General features: G+C 41.6%; 3 protein-coding genes and 1 pseudogene across 26 annotated transcripts in view; 3 read left to right on the top strand and 1 right to left on the bottom strand.

The window, feature by feature from the left end:
• Positions 1-619: 619 nt before the first annotated feature.
• Positions 620-3,018, top strand: LOC311251315 (uncharacterized protein; the record flags this gene model as incomplete). Its single annotated transcript, XM_084343696.1, has 4 exons — positions 620-650; positions 748-783; positions 1,237-1,482; positions 2,936-3,018. The coding sequence occupies 4 exons, from the start codon at positions 620-622 to the stop codon at positions 3,007-3,009; spliced, it is 387 nt and encodes a 128-aa protein (XP_084199822.1). The 3' UTR covers positions 3,010-3,018.
• Positions 3,019-3,109: 91 nt separating this feature from the next.
• LOC311252039 (uncharacterized protein) lies at positions 3,110-5,520 on the top strand. The gene is made up of 3 exons (XM_084344800.1): positions 3,110-3,860; positions 4,036-4,298; positions 5,039-5,520. The coding sequence occupies exons 1-3, from the start codon at positions 3,633-3,635 to the stop codon at positions 5,163-5,165; spliced, it is 618 nt and encodes a 205-aa protein (XP_084200926.1). The 5' UTR covers positions 3,110-3,632; the 3' UTR covers positions 5,166-5,520.
• LOC311251316 (tubulin alpha-1C chain-like) lies at positions 5,165-9,113 on the top strand (annotated as a pseudogene). Its single transcript, XR_014624938.1, has 4 exons — positions 5,165-5,291; positions 5,791-5,876; positions 7,629-7,697; positions 8,170-9,113. The product of XR_014624938.1 is annotated as a tubulin alpha-1C chain-like (transcript).
• A 100-nt stretch (positions 9,114-9,213) lies between these two features.
• Positions 9,214-22,547, bottom strand: part of LOC311251631 (calcium/calmodulin-dependent protein kinase type II delta chain) — a gene marked incomplete at its 3' end in the record, with an annotated part of 101,096 nt that continues 87,762 nt past the window's right edge. For 9 of the 23 annotated variants that reach the window (XM_084344141.1, XM_084344158.1, XM_084344156.1 and 6 more), the window contains 5 exons: positions 13,248-13,268; positions 12,905-12,980; positions 12,702-12,796; positions 10,990-11,218; positions 9,214-10,814 (listed from right to left, as the gene is read on the bottom strand). In XM_084344141.1, the coding sequence (XP_084200267.1) occupies positions 10,811-10,814; positions 10,990-11,218; positions 12,702-12,796; positions 12,905-12,980; positions 13,248-13,268 (425 nt within the window). Of the gene's footprint in view, positions 10,815-10,985; positions 11,219-12,701; positions 12,797-12,904; positions 12,981-13,247; positions 13,269-22,547 lie in introns of those variants that run through there. The other 14 variants (XM_084344143.1, XM_084344139.1, XM_084344154.1 and 11 more) reach the window with 2 other exon arrangements.

Consider the following 22,547-nt stretch of genomic DNA (forward strand, 5'->3'; position numbering starts at 1 on the left):
AGACACAGAAGCAGACAGGCTGGTACAGCCATGCTGCCACAAACTGACACTTTTTACAAGGAAACAAACAACTTACTGTTTTCATTTAATGCTGAATTTACAAGAGTGCTCCAGTGGAGGAGAACAAGACTCTTCCTTCTTCAACAGGACAACAGATTTGAATGTGGATGTTGAGCTGCAGGTGTCTGTGCTGTGTAGCTGTGACATGGTCACACCAGTAGAGGGCAGTAAACACCAGAGACATGTTCTTCTGTAGCTGGCTGAGACTCTTGATACTTGTATGGATGCTCATTTAGATAAGTTACATAATGAGTGTGTCTGATATGAAGAGCACAGCGTACCTCTGATTCAACCACTACATTAACTTATAAAACTGTAAATATGCTGTGCAGTCTCTGAAAATACAAACATGTAATCTGAAGCAGCACCACATGATGGATGCTCTCATTGCAGGTCCCACCCTTGTTTGAGGAGGACAGAGGAGAATAGTGAGGTGGACCCGTGGTTTCCTCAGCAGGTCCACAGCAGGGTGGGAGTCGGTCAGAGAGGAAGGAGGAGGGTCTGACTTGATGTGAGCATGAAGTGATGAAGTGTAGATGTCATATGAGTCAGTGTCAGGATGGAGGAAACACGTCTGCTGCGTCTGCTCTGTAAGTACACTCAAACATCAGCTGATGTTGTTTCTGTGAGACGACTGTCCTCCTCTGTGTGTCCTCTCAAACCAACCTGAGTGTCTTTTGTCTTTAGTTGTGACGTCGCTGCTGAGCGGCTCCACACACCAAGGTGAGGAAACTTCTTGTGTGACTGATGAAGAGTTATTTAGTCCCTGATAGCACAGTTAGTGTTCAGGACGCTGTTTATGGAGGGAAACAGTTTGCAAACACAATAAAACAGTGAAAAGTGTCTGGATGTCCACAGACTGGACGCTGAAGATAAATGCGCTGCTATAAAAATGTCATTGTGAAAGCAGGACTGCACACGCAGCATGATGCAGCCGCTGACAGAGAAAGTGGAGAAACAATATTGACATGTGAGACACATGAAGTCAGATCTGCTGTGTGTTTGACACCAACTCTGAGAGTTACATTTAAAACATGAGGAGACTCAGAGCCTGAAACACAAAGGAGATCAGTGCACTTCAACAAGGTCTACAGAGACTGTAAGAGGACCAAGATACACTTCTGTCAAAACTGCACATTATCATCTTTAACCACATCTCTCGGTCTCGTCCTCCAGCCTCTCTGAAGATGAGTCCTGACAGCTCTCAGCTGTTTGAAGAAGAGTCTGTCTCTCTGAGGTGTGAGGAGGACGACAGCTCTGATGGATGGACGGTGAGGAGGAACGCGAGTGAAGACACCAGGACTCAGTGTAGACCTGATCCCTTCTGTGACATCGGCAAAATCAAGACATCTGACAGTGGAGTTTACTGGTGTGAGTCCACAGAGGGAGCAGCCAGTAACAGCATCAACATCACTGTCTCTGGTAAGATGAGGCTGTTGTAACTCCACCAGGTCTGAACACTGAGTCTGTCTTCAGCTTTTCACTTTGGCTGAGCCTGAGAGAGACAAAGACAAGAAGACAGACGGGTGACCTTCAGGAGGCTAACAACACTGGGTGGAGCACTGAGTCTGCCTCCTCAACATGTTTTTAATCAGTCTGAGATTATTTCAGCATGTATAGATGATAAATCAGGTCAATGTGCCAAATGTTTCTAAAGAGAGCTTGTTGTGATGAAGTGTTGCTGAGGACAGGACAGTGAGACTGGTTGTGTGAGTCAGAGGATCCATCAAGCTGAGTTTGATGCTGCGAAATCAGACTTGAAGCTGCCGATGTTAGCAGCACACGTCTGTGAACACAATGTCTGTTTCTACTGATCACAACATCACCAGACTCCCTTAACAAATATTCACCGCTAAATTCAATTCACTCTTCTCAACGAGCAGCGGGTGCTGCCGGGGGCCCCTCCCCCGTCCCAAGGCACTCACTGGCGGCCCAGTCCTCGCGCGCAGCAGTCCTCCCAGCTGCAGTCAGAGCTGGCAGTCTCTACTGCTGCTACTCACTTCAAAATGCACAGGACAAAGTGCACAGAAATGATTAATGGTGTCTAGGACCATACTTTCTGAAAAAGTTGGTTGCAGATGTGGGTGATCAGCGTTTCAGCCTCCTCCTCGATGAGTCCACGGATGTAAGTGTTTCTAAGTACCTGGGGGTTGTGAGGAGATGCCAGATCTATAGCCCGTGCTGTTGTGGCTTTCCTCCAGAAGTGTTGTCTTAAAACAGAAACTCCTGGGGATAGGGACTGACAATGCCTCTGTTATGACGGGGATTAACAATAGGGTCCATAAACATTTGCCATGCAGGGTAGTAACATATAGGTGATGAAGCACTGCACTACATGTCAGTTTTCAATGTGGAGGAAACTCTGAAGCTCAAGTGCCCTGGAGAAATGGAAAAACTAGCCAACCCTCTCGGCTACTCCCCTGTAGAGATTGACAAAATTGTCCAGCAATGGCGTGCCATCCATCTTAATAAATGGAATGAGACAAAAAACACACTGAGCTTCTGGAGTGAGATTTGGATGTTCAGGGATGCAGCTGATACCAACCCGTTTCAAGAACTTGCCATGGCTGCTGAGTCCGTGTTGTCCTTGCCACACTCAAATGCTGAAGTCGAGAGAGTATTAAGCCAGATGAGTGTGGTAAAAGTCAAACTCAGAAATCAGATGTCCTTGCAGACGCATATCTCCATCCTGTATATCAGATATGGACTGAGCTGTCTGGTGAGGCTTGCTATGAGCACCAGCAGCCTGCTGATGTTTTGCAGCTTTTAGGCACATCATCTGCTTACTCATTGAAGTCAGCTCCCTCAGTTGCTGAACCTGCCATAGAGAGCCTTGACCAAAATGATGATGACCCACTCTTTCTGTCTCTTAGAGAGAGAGCAGAGGGAGGAGAGAGAGCAGGTGGAGAGAGAAGAGAAGAGGAAGAGAAAATGGAGGGAGTGGATTGAGCAGAGAGAGAAAGAAAATGCAGAACGGGAGGAGAGAAGGGAAAAATCACTGATCACTGTTGATGTTGGAGAGGGTTATTAAAAAATAAATTGCATTTGTCTGATTACATTAGTTTCTAGTGTCACTGGTGTTCAAATTATGTCATCCCAGAAAACATTACGTAACAACAGTATGACATCTTGCATAAATGTTATTGTATGTTATATTTTGTATCACAATGAAGGTGGATAAAGCACATTGTTAAAAAAAAAAAATAATTTTGGGAGAACATGCATGACATTAATTGCCTAGTTGCTAATACTGTTTTGAGAATGGTGCAACATGTTAAGTAGTCGTACCAAGACAGGTTCACCTAGTCCAATGTAGCAATGACCGGACCCTGGTGTTATGTTTAGAAGTTATTTAGTTTAGAACACAGAATTTGGAAAAACATGGAAATGGACAACGAGCTGATGAAGGTACAATTCTTTATTTTTAAATAGGGACAGGGCACATTAATCAACATTTCAACAGAAAGTAAATGTGTAAAGTAAATTTGAAATATATGCAAAATACTTATGTCATATTAACTATATACAAAAAATGTCTTTGTGACTAATAGTCATGCTCCTGCAGTGCAGGGATGACGGCTCCAGGAGCTGAGACCTCTGCTGCCAGTCTGTCTCTGACATTGTCCCCTGGCATTTGGTCTCCGGGCTGGTATGCCTGCTCCTCCTCGTCTCCATGGTCCACCCCTTCCTCCCCATCTGGCTCCACCAAATCCCCGCTGTGGATGGAGAGGTTATGGAGGAAGGCACAGGTGGACACCACCACCGGGACAAAGGTAGATTTAACCTACAGGAACAAAGAGGTGAGTTATGTAACTGCATAAAGTTATTAAACCAAAATCATTTTAATCCTAATTTATTAAAATGCTTTGTAAACTATTTTTTATGACCTGTACTTGTGTATAATGTACTGCTCAGCTGTCAGCCATTATGTACTAGTTACATTTACACACATCTTATGCTCTCTTTTACCTCAAGAGCCTTCAGGAAGATGCTGCGCCACTGGGTTTTCATCATCCCAAATGCCCTCTCCACCACACATCTGGCCCTGGAGTGATGCCGGTTGTACCTGGCCCTCACAGGGTTCTGCACTGGCTCCCTGTACGGGGTTATGAGGGAGATGGGTGCCGCCAGGCAGGGATAACCCCCATCCCCAAGGATGATCCAGCCCGGAGGAGGGTAGAGCTGTCGGTAGTACATGGAGCTCCACCGCAGGACCCGTGCATCGTGGACTGCACCAGGTAGGCCTGTAAGTAGTGGTCGTGAAAAAAACAGAAAATGAGTACTTGATTGTAAACACTTCCAATACAGACCTTTAAAATCACAGATAAAAGCAATCCATATTCCTCAAAAAATGTAAAAATCACATATCAATGTAATCTGGATCAAAGTAATTAGGCCTATTATCATCCTGTTAAATATTGATTTACTATCCATACCAGTGAATGTGTTCAGGAAGAAACCCTTGTGATCACAGACCGCCTGAAGCTGGATCGAGTGAAAAAGCTTTCTGTAAAAAAAAAATAAAAAATCACTAAATAGTTCACATTAAGATTAGAGCTGCAACAATTAATCGATGAATTGAACAATAATTGATTATTAAATTAATCGTCAACTATTGTGATACTAAGAGTCGGTTTGAGTAGAAAATAGAAGTCCAAATTCTCTGATTCTAGCTTCTCAAATGTGAATATTTCTGGTTTCTTTGTTTCTTTCTGACAATAAACTGAGTATCTCTTTGGTTTGTGGACAAAACAAGACATTTGAGGATGTCATTGTGTGGTTTGGGAAACAATGATTGATATTTTTCAACATTTTTTAACATTTTATTGACCAAACAACTAATCGATTAATTGTTTAAATAATCTTCAGATTAATCGATAATGAAAATAATCATTAGTTACAGCCCTAATTAAGATGGGATTAAATAGAACTTTGTATGCAGGACACCTGTTCAGGTAATCGTCCTTGTTTGCTGCAGGTGGCTTTATCCTGATGTGCCTCCCGTCGATGCAGCCAACAACACGGCAGAAGGCACGGGAGCCAGCAAGATGGGTGCAGCTCATCTGCAGCAGGAAAATGGACCACCCTTGCATAGATGGCCATGATGCTGATCCGATACCACCCGATACGAGGTGGCACTGGCCAGCCAGTACAGAAACACCGCAGCCTCCAGGGCTTCTCCCCATCCGTGGTCCTTGCCACACCTCAGAGCCTCGACCAAGGCGTTTACTGTCCGCCTTAAAAGGCGGAAGTCTCGCCTCAAATCCCCCTCTCCCAAGAAGAGGCGGACCACAGGAGTGTGGGCATTTAATTTTAAATACTGCCCTCGAAGCGCAGCCTGTGGGAGGAGGGGCAAATGTTTTTTCTTTGTTGTATCACTTCACATGACTCTTAAAAGTTTTTGTTTTTTTTAAGTTAACTGTTTCAAGAAGGCCTTATAAATTGTTTCTAAATAAATGTGTTTATCACTGAATATTATTTATTGACTTATCTGGCTTAACTGTATGCCCAGGTTAATAACTAAAACTGCCCCTTATAAATGTTTGGTTTACTTACATTGGCTTCATATTCATGTTCACATATGATAGAGAAGATTTATCCTGTTCCTCTCCCTCCTTCGTCTTCTTTGTGCCACATTGTGGCCTCTCACTACTGATAGATAAGACATCTATCTATTTTAGTCTGACTTCTGTTTGCTCTGTTTTCAATTTTCTCCTTTGTCTCCCTCAGTTTTTTCCCGCCTCTGCTCACCTTTTATACTGTCCATAAGCCTCATGACGTCCTCGTCACGTACTCCGGAGCAGTACGGCGTTTATGTTTGTTTACATATCATAAGTACAGTGCATAGGCTACTTGACTATTGTGACGAAAGCTATACAGGTACAATAGAAATCCAGGCTGTTGTACATATGAAATTTAAAAAAGTACTCTGTTAATTAAAACATATTTTTTAATTAATACTTGATGATTTCGGTAGATACAGAGCTCCCGAGACAGCGCTATACTGTATACTGTCCACTACAAACATGAAGCTTCCCTCTAGCGGTTAATCTTAAAAGAGCAGCAGTTAAGATAACTGGCCTGCTGTCTCCCCCGGGACGACGACGCATGTTGGCCGGCGGAACACCTCTGGAGACGGGGCTGCTGCCTCTGAGACGAGCCGCTCCTTCTGGAGGGTTAGTCCCTCAGGTGGAGCTTCACTTCTCCGAAAACATCGAGGCAAATTACTAAACAGCCGTCATTTGCGTAAACTAACAGCACATTGGGGATCTAAACGGTTACTTTCTCGCATGAAAAATATTAAAACTTAATAAAGTGACATATTAACAGCGCTACAGCGGAAAATAAAACAGCTTTGCGCCTGTTTTACCACTACTGCTGCCGGTCGCCACGAAATGCATTCTGGGAAACTTGCATACTGCATACTGCGGTGTGAACGGCGTTGGTCTGCTCAAGTAGCATACTGAATCCCACATTCAGTATGTCGGGGTTTTCGATAGTGATGTTCGATACCACCGATTTCCTTTCCGATCCGATACTGAGTGAAATTCAGACTGGTATCGGCGATACCGATCCGATACCAATACTTTGTGCAAATACACCTACAGTAATGTGTCTGGTAAATCTAAAAAAAAGTAGTGTATTTCAAATCATAGCTTCATAAAGAATACAAGACATCAGAGTAATTTATTTATTTATTTATTTTAAACTCAGAAGTATATTGTGGTAGCGGCCTCATTTTTAGAAATTGCCAGTAAAATATTTAATTAAATAATTAAATGCCACAATAATTGCAAGTTTGTCAATACCTACATTTTAAAATATTCATTAAACAGTTAAAGCAAATTAGACTGATTGTAAATAATAATAGATATATTTTATTGATAAAATGGTTTTTTTTATCCATCTTTTCTAGTGTATATTTTTCTAGTTCACCATGGCTGTTTTATTGCAATTGCTCTGTATAATTTAATGACACCTAGTCTAATCTATCAAGACTAATGTATGCTAACTTTTAAGACAGTCATGCTAGCTTAAAATGTATTTCGTTGAAAGATGGTGCTCTCCCTCAAAGAGTAACAAAGATCTGCCATCCATCTCAATCATTTCACACACTAACTTCATCACTTACCATTGTTAGGAATGCTGAGTCTCCATGCTGAAGAGCCGTTATAACTTCTTGGCGCTACTTAACAACCATTCACACCTGGGCTCACCTAGCCAAAGCAAGCCACATGAAGGCCGGTCGGGTCAACGACCCACATGTGGCCCTAACAACTCAGAGCTCACACCTTAATGACTCTGTAACAACACTCCCACACAGTTTAAAAGCCTTTAACTCGCCTAGTTAACTTATCGTTAACAGCGTGTGTGCGCCTGACCAATGACAGTGCAGTGACCCACACGGGGCGGGATCTCAACACGGAGCGGCGCTAAAGTTTAGCTGCTTAGCTAGCAAGGACTCGTCCCGCTGCTACGTTATCAGCTGAGTTTAGTCAGCACGTGAGAACTCGTCTGACACGGAGAGTCTCCTGTTGTGTGCTACATGTGTGAAATAACAACTATAGTCTGGACTTTGTCTGCAGTGTATCTGTGTAAACGGCTTCATTCAGCGTCTCTCCCTCCCCTCTGGCACCGTGAGTTACCATGGTTACAGGAGCGCCCTGAAACTTTATAATGATGATCAATAAGAAGCTTTTGGTTAGTTTGACTGTATAGAATCATGAATGTTGCCTGATTGTAGCTCAATGCTGAAATCTTGTATTATAACATATAGAACAAAGCCTCAGAGCTTCTTTGATTATAAACAGTATGTTAGTGATGACAGAAAGTGATAACTCGCCATCAGACTGACAAGGCTGCAAAAGTTGCTGTTTGTATGATGTATTTTTCTGTTAAACGATAAGAGGCTCACTTTAAACAATATTATTATTAATAATAATAATTAATGATAATGATGATGAGAAGTAGAAAAATAGTGTACTGAAAAGTTCTGTAGATGGTTGATTGTTTGAAAGAGTAAAACTTGAGTGAAGCTAATTGCAAGAATATCCAATGAAATGACATAACTCTATCTCATATGTGATCAGTGTCTCTCTCTGTCCTCAGGCTGACCAGTGCACTGGCCTTCAGGGCTTCCTGGTTTCCCACAGCCTTGGAGGTGGCACCGGCTCTGGTTTCACCTCCCGATGGAGCATCTGGCGGTCGACTACGGCAAGAAGTCCAAGCTGCAGTTCTCCATCTACCCCGCTCCCCAGGTGTCCCACGCTGTAGTGGAGCCCTACAACGCCATTCTCAACACCCACACCACCCTGGAGCACTCTGACTGTGCTTTCATGGTAGATAACGAGGCCATCTACGATATCTGCCGTAGGAACCTCGATATTGAGCGTCCCAGTTACACCAACCTGAACAGGTTGGTCAGTCAGATTGTGTCCTCCATCACTGCCTCCCTTCGTTTCGATGGTGCCCTCAATGTTGATCTGACAGAGTTCCAGACCAACTTGTTGCCATATCCCCGTACCCACTTCCCTCTGACCACCTATGCCCCTGTCATCTCTGCTGAGAAGGCTTACCATGAGCAGCTCTCAGTGGCCAAGATCACCAATGCCTGCTTCGAGCCAGCCAATCAGATGGTGAAATGCGACCCTCGCCACGGCCAGTACATGGCTTGCTGCCTCTTGTATCGCGGTGATGTGGTGCCCAAAGATGTCAATGCTGCCATTGCCACCATTAAAACCAAGCACACCATCCAGTTTTTGGACTGGTGCCCCACTGGTTTCAAGGTTGGCATCAACTACCAGCCACCCACTGTAGTTCCTGATGGAGACCTGGCCAAGATCCAGAGGGCTGTGTGCATGCTGGGCAACACCACCGCTATTGCAGAGGCCTGGGATCATCTCAACCACAAGTTTGATCTGATGTATGCCAAGCATGCATTTGTGCAGTGGTATGTGGGTGAGGGTATGGAGGAGGGGGAGTTCTCTGAGGCCAGAGAGGACACGGCAGCTCTGGAGAAGGACTATGAGGAGCTGGGCCGCAATGTTTATTAGAAGAAGGGTATAATAATATAGTCTTTCACAATATAAACACAGCTTGCTCAGCATTTATAACAGTCAATAAAGAAGACAAAAGGAAAGAAGTACAAAGTCATGGCATAAATCACACATTTTATTTGATATTTCATAAACATACATCAGGCTTGTCCCATCATGGTAAAGTTATTTATCAGTGCCCCATTGGCAATTTAACGCATCTTAGATAAAAACAAAGGGTGGTGTGTGAGGGACAAATGTCATCAAACCAAAGAATGCGAGCACTTTTCTGAACAAAAAATCTCAATATCCTCAACACATACATAATCATTCATCACCACCCCATCTGTGAACGTGACTGTTGTCTTTCCCCTTGCTTTGATTCTGGAATTAAATTTCCCATGTGGTTTTTGTCGATGACATTTCACAACATCTAATCTGAAGTGTCTTACACATGAACCTGTAAGTGATGCCAACAATCCCCTTTCCCTTTAATTCAACAGTGACACAAAAATAACTAGAATGGTGATTTACTGCTTAGCTATTCTGGTGAATGATTAAATTCCCTGTGGCAAAAAAAAAAAAAAAAATTAAATTAAAATGGGAACTTATTTCAGAACTGAAGTTTAAGCTGAACATCATGATTCTGCTTTGGTCCTGTCCAGTGTAAAACCTAGTGCAGTGAAACATTGGCGTACACCAGTCAAAGAAAGAATAAAGGTTAAAGGGGCTTAAAGGAAAGTAATAATAATATTAAGTGGAAGTACAAGCAACAATATCACAATATAAAAAGTAAACAATGAATTAGAATGGATAAAGTTCACATAATTAGCTTCTAACTGTATGAAAATATGATTAACTGGAGCGAGTCACAGAATGGCTTTAAAGAATTATATGCATCACTATAGTTTACATTCTATCATAAGAGACTGTTCTCACATGCTGCTCTGTGAAGATGGTGGTCCAAGGTAACACACATGTTTTAGTTCATTTTTCCCTTTTAAACATGTACTTTAAATCCCTAGTAAACAAACTTGGCGCCAGTGGCAAACCAGAAAACAGATCTGTAAAAGTAGCCAACTCAGTTAATATGGATACTGCTAAAGACTAAGTTAAGAGAGCAATTTGCATCAATTACCCAAACCTATACATCACCAAAACAAAAGCAAGCTTGAGTCTGAGCTTTAATGGATGGCAATTCAGAAAAGATACATGAGTAAAAAGCAGATTTGTGATATGTTGGCCATCGTGCCCAAAGGCGAAAAACATCATCACAACAGCTCATGACTCCTCAATATCTGCAATATTCAAATGAAAAACTGTCACTACAGGATGACTGGACGTTTCACATATTTTACCAGCCCAATAAAAATAAATCAACTGGAACAACTGGCTCCTCTGAAAACCACTTCTATTTCAAACATACTGATCTAAAAACCTCAATAATAAAAACATGCTGCAGGTGGTAATATCCAAGAATAAACACCACACTCTCACTACAAAATTATATTGTCAGGACTTGGAAGTTTTTTTTTTAAACATGTACAATAATCCTCAGTCCAGCAGCAACAATATGTAAACAACAAACTGAGAGGGCAGAGCTGTAGCTATCATGGGCAGGGATTGGCTGAAGGAGCTGATGGACACTTGGTAGGCAGGGTCTGTTCAGCTGACTGCTGTAGGCTGGAGAGTGTTTGTAGTCAAGGATGGTCCTCTCAACTGAAACACAGATCACATGTAGAGTCATTAATAGATCAAAACCCCATTCTGTCCTCAAATATTTTCTACTTTCTTTTTGCTTGATATTCCTTATAGAAACTCATATCTCATTTTCCCAATTGGGATAATTAAAGTTGGACTTCATGTAATCACATTGTTGGTGGGGGCGCCTTACTTGGTGGGCACTGTGGGCGAGCCGGAGCGGTGGAAGTGGATGTTTTGCCACTTGCTGTCGCGGCGGTGCCAGATACGGGTCTCCTCTGACTGCATGGTGCGAGGCATGCCGCTGCCGTCGATATACTGGGTGAGGCGGATGTAGGCAATGCAGGCGGCCTCGTCCCCGATCAGGTGGACGTGTGGGTTCAGCAGGATGGTGTGGATGGGCTGCTTCGTCTTGGACAGAGCTGCAGAGGAAAAGAATAAAAGGGGGGCAAATTTAAGGACTCTGAAGATGATATTGAATACTAATAAAACCAGAGACCTAATCACAACTATTTTTTATAGTGTTGGTCATCTTTCCTGTCCACACTTAACATGGTGTACAATGTTATTATTACTGAAATAGTTAGGGCAAGAAACATGACCTTGACTAATGGTTTTTACTTTAGTTTTCCTGCGCAAAGAGGGTTTATCACCATCATTTGAGGGGCACTCACTTTCAGTTTGGCCTCTAAATAAACTGGTTAAATGGTTTTGTTTGTCTACAAAATGTCTGATTGTCAGAATGCTTTTGTACGGGCATTGACATTGGCTGCCAGTGCGTCTATGGACCCAGTTGTAGTGTGTCCCACACCTTTTCCATGGCTATTCGGCCAATTGAGCATGTTGAATAGGTGGTGTAGCCCATCAGTGTGGGATGTAGCATCATCACCACAAGCACATTTGGATGTGACTGGAAAACCTCTCAGTCAGCCTGGTGTCTTCAGGACATCAGTCCCTCAGAGTCATGAACCGACTTCAAACGCACCAGGACACCGTCTCAAAGAACTCAACAACCAAATAGCAAGATGGTTTATTGCAAGATAGAGCACCAATTCCAGCTCTTCAGACATGGCCCAGAGTTCACAAAGAAGTGTGACCTGCCCTCTCAGGACCTCAGACCCCAGGGTGCCATGGTGCCTTACGCTACATTTCTCATTCAAGAGAAGAAAGAACAGTCACTGGACAAATAGTGTGTTGATTTTAATTCTGTTTCATTTCATGCCCTCGTTCAAAGTTATTAATGTATCAATATGTAAATGTTTGTAAAGCTTATGAGAGGATTGCCGCTCCCTTTTGGAAAAAGGACCAATCCGCCGGGCCAAAAACATACATACTTCATTAATTAAAATGATCATTTATTATACAAAAATGTGTGTTATGTTATCATCTAAACCTGCTGAACTAGTTTAGATTAAAAAAATATGTAAAGTTCATTTTATTTTGTTTTGAGTGCTTTGATTTTGACCAGAGAAAAAGACTGTTAGAACATTAAAAAACAGACCTGTTTGTTTCCTTGACTAATCACAGGAGGAAGTGGATCAGAACTGGGTGAAGCACAAAGCAAGTTCTGCTTTTGATATGTTATCTGTCAAATATGTCTGTTTAAAAGAGCCAATTCATCCTTAAAAATAATCTGACTTACTTTGAGGAGTTTTATTGTGCAGAGTGTTTTACTTTGAGTGTTTAATGTCATTCAACACTTTGAGCATCATAAAATGAAACTCCAGGCACTTAATTTTTCAAAGGAGTCACTAGAGATAACTGAGAAAGCCTTTCAATATTACATTTGTCTAGTTCTATCATGGTCAACTTTAGATTGAATGCTTTGATCATACTTAAACTCAAGAAATATACTGTATGCTGTGTTTCTAATGCTTCAATGTGCAATGTGAAACAGAAACCTACCGTTCTCAAAGTAGAAGCGGTGGAAGTCAGTGCCCTCCACCAAGTTGCCCAGGGCCTCAGGCTCAAAGGATGTGAGGCCAGGATCACATATTTTCCTGAAATTGAACACAACACAGCCATATTAGAGTCGTGGACATATATGAGGAATTGCTTCGACAGGTAACGGTGTTTCAGATATTTGAGGTTGAACTAGTGGAACTAACGTGTAGGCCTCAAAGTCTCCATTGTTGATGGCCTCGATCAGCTGCTCAGTGACTTTAATGATCTCCTGCTTACGAGCTGAAACACAAAGGCAAAAGAGAAACAAAGGGATGATTTGATTGGATACACAGCCCCAGATGAATATGAAAAGAAGCATAAGCATTGAGATTAAAATGGACCAAAGTGGAACATGACCACAACATGGAACCAGAATTACAACATCATGACGTTCAAAGGATAAACTTCACATGGTTTTCAAACGGACACAGAAATACGGCATCACATAGAAATGAATGAAGGGGCAGGAAGTTAGTGTGGTTCAGCTTATGACAACATCAAAATTACCTTTCATGCTAAGTAGGTAAGCTAGGAAACAATGAACGGAGAGAATAAGTGCTGTTGTTGTCGCTCTCTACAAGTACAGCCACTACTGACATTTACAGTTTGGAGATGAAGCTGTGGAGTTAAGGTGAAGGAGGAGTGAAAAGATTTCACACACACACACATACATGCGCACACGCACACGCACACGCACACACACACACACACACACACACACACAGTGAAAGAGAGAGAGCAATACTGTAAATCTGTTTTTACCTTCAACAGCTTCAACTCCACTGTTGTTCCATGCTACCTGAACACTTACTTGCTGGCGCTGTGCACTGATTCCCTCAAGTGACATTAAAACCAACAGACTAACTGCACAGAGTGGAAACATGCTCACTCATCAACTTTCCTATTTTTTGTTCGAGACTAGCTCTCCAGCCTCAGACAGGCTTATATAGTAAGCAGAAAGAGATGCTGGATAACATATTGTTGAGATAACCAGACCCCTTCTCTGATTGGCTGCTCTAATTAAAAGCCTGACTCAGCTGAAATAATGTAAATACAAGTGTCCTTTTGCACTAGCTTTGGACTTTGACTATGTTTACAGAGAGTATCAGTTTGCTGAACAGGGCAGGACTGAGGTTCAAACCACCAATCACCCAAGTTCACACAAAAATGAATGTATTATCTACTCTCCCCTAGTGGGATGGAGAGTCAGCTTTACAGCACAACAGTTCTGCAGCATTGTCCCAAACAACTGAATAGGATGGAGACCTTTTTTATAACATTAAAGAACAGTGGAAAATAAACATAAAATGCCCCCACACAGTTTGTCCAGGTTAATTCAAGTCTCCATAGGCACCCAGATCCAAAATTGATTTGATGACGTTATTTACACCTCTTTTAAAGCCAAAATCTTTACTGTAGCAGATAAACATAAAGTGCTAGCGTGCACCCCGTCTCAAGTGGGTGCATGAGCTCCACCGGTGAAAATAATTACTTTCCAAATCAATTTGGGACTTCAGGGCCTCCGGAGACTTGGATTACACCAGTTGAGCTGTACGGACCCATTTCTTATTCAGTTGTTATTTTAAAACGAGTCCCAAACTACTTCAGTTGTTTTGGAGTATGCTGCCACACGGTTTTGCTGTGAAGCTCCAGAAAGGTTTTGTAGACTATGAAACTTCACCTGTCTTTCACTGGAATCACTGGCCTGGTAATATTTGTTCACTGACCTAATGTAATGGCAAACTGTGAAAGAACCAAGTCCTCATTTTACTGTATAATTCTAAACTTTTACTGAAGGAAACCTTGGAATGCAGAGGGAGCATATTAAATATCAAGCAGCAACTCAAACCTAAAAACATGTGTATTGTACAGTAGAACTTCATACAAGCAAACACAATGTTAACACATGTTTAGACCTCGCTCAGAAAATCCTTTCTGTCAGAGTGCTCCACTTCTGAGACACTTGACGATAAGTGAGAAGAAAATTCAATCTTGCTTGATAGTCACTGTCATTTAAACAGCAGGCAAAAGAGATTTTTGACACCATGAATTATGAGTAGCAGCAGAATGAGAAGCTCAGCCTCTGCCAGCAGAATACTCTGATGCTCCACAGTATCTGTGGAGTGTAAATAATGTCCTCAGAGCTTCTGTCAGCTGTGTAACAGTATTTATATCTTCGATCTCTTATGAAAGCATGAAGTGAAAGATGGTGGGTTGGCGCACACACACACACACACACACACACACACACACACACACACACACACACACGTGTAGAAACATACACACACGTGTAGCAGGTGGTGATTAATACCAAGAAAGATGAACTGCTCTTAGGAAGTAGCAGGACTGTAGAGCCAAGAGACACAAAGCACACAGCTTTGTACTATAACTGCAGGAAGACAGAACTATAACACGTTATAAACAGCATTAAACAACTTAAGTCTAAAATAAGAGACTCTCAGATATTAATTTGGTTTGGCATAGATGGCCTGGTCAGGTAATGCAGGCAACACAAAACAACTCTGCTAGAGGTGTACTCTTATACTCTAATACTTCTTATTCTCAAAAAGTATTCATAAAAAGTACTAATACATTCAGACTATACCGTGCTCACCGGTAGAGTGCCTCACTTTTTCAAAATGTGAGAGCCCATGTGGTTTTATTTTGTATCACAGCAATGGCTAAAGGTGCTGCACACAGCGAAGAGGAGGAGGTATAAAAAAAATACTAGTGCGACATGGTTCGACGTTTAAAAAGTCAGACAGTGACCAGCAAAAGCATGTCCGAGGATGCTGGTTGCAAGGCGTGGTAATACTAGCAATCTTTTCAAAGCAAAACATGTCTGGAATATAAGGAAAGCAAAAGATTGTTTCCTCCGCAAATGTCAAGTGAATCATCTTAGCAGCAGTGGGAAGTAAAAAGCTCTCTCTGCAGGTCAGACATCACTTTCCGAGGCATTTTCTATAAAACGGTGGAGAGACATAACAAATGCCATCACCATGTACTTGGACATGGATCCTTTTCGAACAGTTAAGAGAAAGGGGTTTAAAGACTACATACAAGCATTGGATCCAAGATATGTGGTACCTGGCCGCAAGCACTTTTGCCAAAGCGCTGGAGTCATGGAGGTTAAAACGCTAGCATGCATAATCACCGACCATGGCACAAACATTGTCAAAGGAGTAGCACTGAAAAAGACTGCAGAGCTTCTGCTTCGAGGCATTTTTATATTATCAAAATATAAGCATATAATGTCTGAGCCACCACTATCACATCTTGAAAATGTTAGTGTTCAATCTGAAGGGGAGGAGTCAGATATCTTTATTTTATACAGGCTTACTGTTACATGATAAGGAGTCCACCATTGATAGGCTAGAGGCATGGAGACTGGATGCTCAAGAGAACATACAAGACACTGAAACAGCATGCTTAAAAGCTCAAGCAGTTAATATGAGAATGACACTATTGAAGTACAAATGGTTAATGAGGACTTACATAACGCCAGTCCAAGTCAACCAATGGTCACCTGATGTCTCTGACACTTGCATCGAATGTTTATAAAAAAGAGGCACTTTGTTTCACTGTGTATGGGATTGTCCCAAATTAAAGCAATACTGGAAAACAATTGTTCAGACTATATCTGAGGTCACTGGTGTGAGTATTAGGTATACATCCCAAAACGTTTGTTAAGTTTAAAAGTAACCAAGTTTAATAGACTTTGGACTCATGCAGTCCAGGAGGATAATAGCCTTATATCAGAGAAAACTGGAGATACCTTTGATACATATATAGGTGAAGAAGATGGCATCTGGTATTGTATTGGAGAGGCCTACATAACTAGGGAAGGGCAGGAGACTTTGAAATGGTGTGAAAACCTCTAATTTCCTTAGACGTCAGGGTGCACAACCATTTTGAAATTGCTGAATATGTCTATGTCTTTTTGTATTAGTCTGTATTTTGATACTTTTCTGTTTGGGTTTTTTAATCTTATGTTATTTCTATGTGGGTTTGTTAAAAAAACAAAAAACAAATGCGACAATATTATAGGGATGACTATTGGTACTTTCACAAAATATTAAACACAATTAGAAGATTCGTAATGGATATAATGACAAATTGGGTAAAGGCAAGTATTAGAACAAGAACAACAGCCTGGTAAGTTCTGCAATGCAGCCATTAAAACCAAGAAAGGACAACACCAAAACTGTAAATTTCAACAGGCAAAGGCTTTGACTTGACTGCTCGGAGACTTTAAAATACATAACATGTAGGCACAATATTATAGTTCAGTCTACACATCGTAACATCAACATAACATCTTTGATTCTAAACACAAGTTTCCCAACAGGTCCAAGCCCCAATAAGCTGCTCAATTAAAGCACAGAACACAGTAAGATTACTATCACAATGAGCAATAATTAAGGACAAAATGCCCAAGAGTCTTTGTCACAAATCAATTTGCAGATGCTTGGTTGCAGGATTTTTTCTTAGTTTATAAAAAGTTTGTGCTAGAGCCATTGCTGTTTTATGAAATATTTTAGATGTTTCTGGCTCTTCAGTCCTTGAAACCCTTCAAATGAAACATCCTGAGAGACCAAATCTATCCTTTTTCCTTTTTAAGACCATGAACTGTAAGAAGAAGTCAGACATCTGATTTTAAGGGATCACAAACCACAAAAGTTGGAACCACTTACAGTAAATTTGCATGAGAGAAGTTAGGCTGTCATGACAGCTGCTGACCTGTGGGTGGTGTTATAGGATAGCAGTGGTGCACTGTGACACAGTGGATTAGGTGTGGCTCAGTCTTTAATCCTTGAATCCAATATTTTTATATGTAAGTGCCACATAAACTTGGAATGTGTTCAGCACCAAAGTCAGAATCTGAGTTCTGATGACCTTGTCCATAAGCACCAAGTCTGGAGCTAAATCAAGGTTGTTAAGCCTGTCACATTCCTTTAAAGCTGTAATAAATCTACTAAATAGTAAATATGACATAATACCCATTAGGTACAAATGATAAAACTCATCTGACCTCCTACAATATTGTCATTCTGCTTAAACTTCAGGCAAAGATAATACAGATTCATTAGAAACTCAACTGTTTAAGACTTAAAAGTTTGGAAAATGACCCAAAGTAATTAAAAACTGCCTAAAGCTGTATATTTGTATTATGCATTATGATCTATATGGTTTAATGTAGTTATCAATACACTGTAAAATGGGTCAAAGTTCAGCTGTCAGCAGGCCCTGCAGACTGTGACAGGTGATACTATTCTCCTCCTCTGAAAGAACCTATGGCAGTGCCCCCCTCGGCAGTGCAATGTGCTCTGCCATGCCACAAAAACTGCTTAAGAATGACCCAGGGAATGTGGCAGAGCCCAATATGTTGACCGGCTCCTAAATTCCCCAGATCCTGAACTCTGTCTGTGTCCATGCCTGGATGGATCAGAGCTGTTCTGGAAGCAGGAGAGAAACTTGCAGAATGTAAAGCAGGCGAATTTAATGTTGTGGCTGATCAGTGTATATTTACATTGAATCTGCTCAGGTTTAACTACATTAGCTGGCATAACTGGCTTGACAGGCAGGCAGCACTGAATGCCATGGTCCACTCACTAGTCTGGCTGTCATCCTTTCTTATCAAGCTCCACTAATCTGAAAGAAAGCCACTAATTATTAACTCCTGTGGTATGAGGAACCTTTCCATGCATGACTCATCAGTACTTAACTGGTCGACCTTTTTAATACACCTGCACTCAATAACACACTGATTTAAAGTGTAATTAAGAACTGAACTCTTACAAATACTTACAGCATAAGTATATGCTAATCAGTCAAAATATTAAAACCACTGAAGTAAGGTCATTAACACTGATCATCAGTGCAATGTTTTACTGGGAAACCTTGGATCCCAGTAGTCATGTGGATGTTCAATATAGCATCCGACCCCACCTCACAACCCACAGGATCCAATCAGCTACAACATTGAATCCAGCAAAACATTACATTTTAAAGACATTGTCAAATGCTATTTGCTTCCCCTGTATAATACATTTTTCATTGTCTATATAATAATATATAATCTAATTATATAATAATAATAATTGCATTGCTGTGTTAATGATTGTGGCTATCCATGGAATGCTGTGAAAAAAAGTTTAGTGGTTGCCCACATACACCCTGTTAAACAATTAGGTAATTCAGCAGTGTAAGGTTACATATATGTATATATATTAGGCTGATACATTTATGTGAACCAATAGATTTAAATGCGACTATTTTTGACCAACCAATAATAATAATAATAATATTTAAGTAAATAAATAGATAAATGGGACAGAATGTCAGCAACTCGATTTCACAAGGTGTATTTTTCTGTTTGGGAAAGAAAATAGATTTGAAAGTATTTCCTTTCTTGACATTCTGTGAATGTATTTTGTCAATTTATTACAGTTGAAACTATGTAAAATGTAGTGACTCTCTGCTGGCATACAACTCCCAGCTGAAACTATGGTGGCTATCAGACTATCATCTCTTGAGGTACAAAGTGGTATTACGAGTGAGGATGATCCAGGGCTAGTGGTTAGAGTGCTCACCACATTAGACATCTCTGCAACACAGTACATGTACATGTTACAAAACATTCATTGGTAAATTTATACTTCCTCAATTCTTATATTTTTTCTAACATATTTTCTATTATATTTTTTCTAATCTTTGGTAACTTGCAAAGAATTCATAATCCTCCTTCTTACACATGTTCAGTGATATCAAAAGGAGGGGAAGCTTGCAGTTTCTTCCCAAGCACTGGGAAATGGACTTACACTGGGAGTTGGTGGGGCCCAGACTGGGCAGGGGCCCCTGCGTGGGGGTATGATGGGGGCTGCAGTGACATGTGGTGGCACGGTCAGAGCAAAAGACCAGAAAGGAAGATGTGAAGAAGAGGAGCAGGTAGGCAGCCACCAGTGCCCACATGATGTAGTGGCAGCACTCCTCACCACTGGGCCAAACACTAGGAGAATACCAGCAGGAGGAGGAGAAGGATGAGGAGGAAGACGATGAGAAGGAGGAGGTTGGGGAGGGAGAGGGTGGCCGTTGAAAGGTGGAGTCATGCAAGTGCTGAAGGTGGAAGATTTGGGAATGGGAGGAGCGAGAGCGTGCTGAGATGAAACAGAGTACCAGAGGGAGACAAAAGGATGGTCGATGGATGGATTTAAATTGGCATAGTGGACGCATCGAGGGTAACAGGAAACAGGAAATGGAGAAAAAGAAAAACATGAAATGAAGAATGAATGATAAGCATGCAGGAAATGACAGTTTGTTCAAAGCCCTCAATCATTTTTACAAGCTGAGAACAAATTGGTTTGGACACAGATGAGAAGACGAATAACAACAATAATGGAAGAGTCTTGAAAGTTGGTGATGCAGGAGCATCACTGGTAACAACTTAAGAAACTGTCAACACCTATGGAAGGAGTCAGATGACATTGCTCAGTACTAATTAAGCTCTGTGTACACATATAGGTCTAAAATGTAGGAATATGATCCATTCACAGCTGAGATTCTATAAAGGTGACAAGGTAATGCTTGGCTACATTCGCTACCACCACTGCTAAGGTGTACTAAATGATTGTTTCTGGGAACGACCTGTAAGCACAGTTTGTACATGTATCTTATAAAGCTGTTAAGGCACGTTTTAGCAAACAGCCTAGTTATGCATACTCAGAGCAACATTAGCATTCATTTGGACTCATATTTCTCTCCACCCATTGAATCCAAGTCCAATATTCACTCTCCTGTTAGCTGTTTTGGTCACCACCACAGCCCCACCAGCTAGATCTAACTGTGTCTATCTCTTTTTGAAGCAAGTGGGTTTTCACAAGGTTGATGAGAGCATTAGACTAAACCAAAACAGTAAAGTTGCCAAAATAAATGAGCTGAAAAAGGCTTAAAAGCTCCATAAAGCTGAGGGGAACTGCAGATTTTATGAAACTTCTGAGGGTACTGATAGGAGCAGCACCAAATTGATCTTGCGAGGCAGCTGTATTCGCAAGATCACGGGCTAACGTTGCCATGAAGACAGCGCATGCAAATGTGGTGGCCAGTAGCTGTGGCTCTACCAAGCCTTCCTCTGGCTAATGTCTGGTCGCAGGAGATTAAAGTGGATGAGGTGTGACTGAGGCTCACTCAGCAATAGGAAATCAGAGACTGCTGTGTGCACATCTTCACAGAGACGTGGTTACCCCATACACATCCCTGATCAAGTTATTGTGCTGGATGGGTGGACCTTATTTGGAGATGACATGACACAAGACTCCACTGCTGCCACTGAGGATAACATATCAGTCTTGAAAAATATATATAATCCATGACATCATATATCAGCAAATGTGTTGATGATGTTGTGAACACAAAGACAGTATGATTATTTCCCAACCAGAAGGCCTTGATGAATGGAGAGGTGGGGACCACTGTAAACCACAGCAGATGTGAATAAAGTCCTGCTGAGAGTGAATGCTGCTGGTCCAGATAATATACCTAGCCGTGTACTAAAAAACATATGCCGATGAGCTAGCTGATGTTATGAGACCCCAGAGAGTTCAGATTGGCAGTCACACCTCCTCTATGTTTGTGCTCAACAGGAGAGCCCCCCAGGGCTGTGTGCTCAGCCCCCACCTTTTCACACTGTATACCGATGACTGCACTCACAGACACCAGGAGAACTCTATTGGGATGTATGCGGAAGACACCACCACCATCTGCCGCATTATAAACAACGATGAGAGTTCATATTGGGAGGAAATAAACAATCTTGCACAGTGGTGCACAGAGAACAATTTACAGCTCAACGTCAACGAAACCAAGGAGCTGATTGTTAATTTTAGAAAATAAGTGGCAAAGACACACACCCCTGTGGAGCAAGTGAAAAGTAATAGATTTCTTGCAATTATCATCACTTAGAACCTATCGTGGTCATCATTACACATCACCACCCTGGTTTAAAAGGACAGTGAAGGCTCTACTTCCTACAGGATTTGGAATTGGGTTAAGGACTGTCCAACGCATTATTAAAACCTGGAAGGATAGTGGTGAACCATAATCTTTGAGGAATAAATTGGTGATTGGTGATCACTTAAATGTTTAGTGAAATCAAATGGTAAAAAAACAACAGTAGAACGGCTATATTTAATAGTGATAGTAAAAGCAATTCCACATGCACAATGTGAAGAGAACTCAAGGGATTGGGACTAAACAGCTGTGTGGCCTCAAGAGAACCACTTAGGCTAATCTGGGAGCATAAAGATTGGACTCTGGAGCAATGAAAAAAAGGTCATGTTGTGGAGAGAGGCGGATGAAGTGATGCAGCCATCATGTCTAGTGCCTAGACATGATGCCTGTGGGGGCAGTGTTATGATCTGGGGTTGATTCAGTTGGTCAGGTCTAGGCTCAGCAATGATATGTGCCCAAAAAAATAGGTCAGCTGACTACCTGAATATACTGAGTGGCCAGGTTTTTCCCTCAATGGATGTTTACTTCCCTGATGGCACGGGCATATTCCAAGATGACAATGGCACGATTCATCAGGCTCAAATTGTGAAAGAGTGGTTCAGAGAGCATGAGAAATCATTTTCACACACGGATTGAGTCCAGACCTTAACCCCATTGAGAATCTTTGGGATGTGCTTGAGAAGACTTTACACAGCAGCCTGACTCTCTCATCATCAAAACAAGATCTTGGTGAAAAATGTATGCAACTCTGGACGGAAATAAATGTTGTGACTGCATAAGCTTATCAAAACGATGCCA

Source organism: Pagrus pagrus (assembly GCF_965226575.1).
Source record: "Pagrus pagrus genome assembly, chromosome: 22".
Lineage (NCBI taxonomy): Eukaryota > Metazoa > Chordata > Actinopteri > Spariformes > Sparidae > Pagrus > Pagrus pagrus.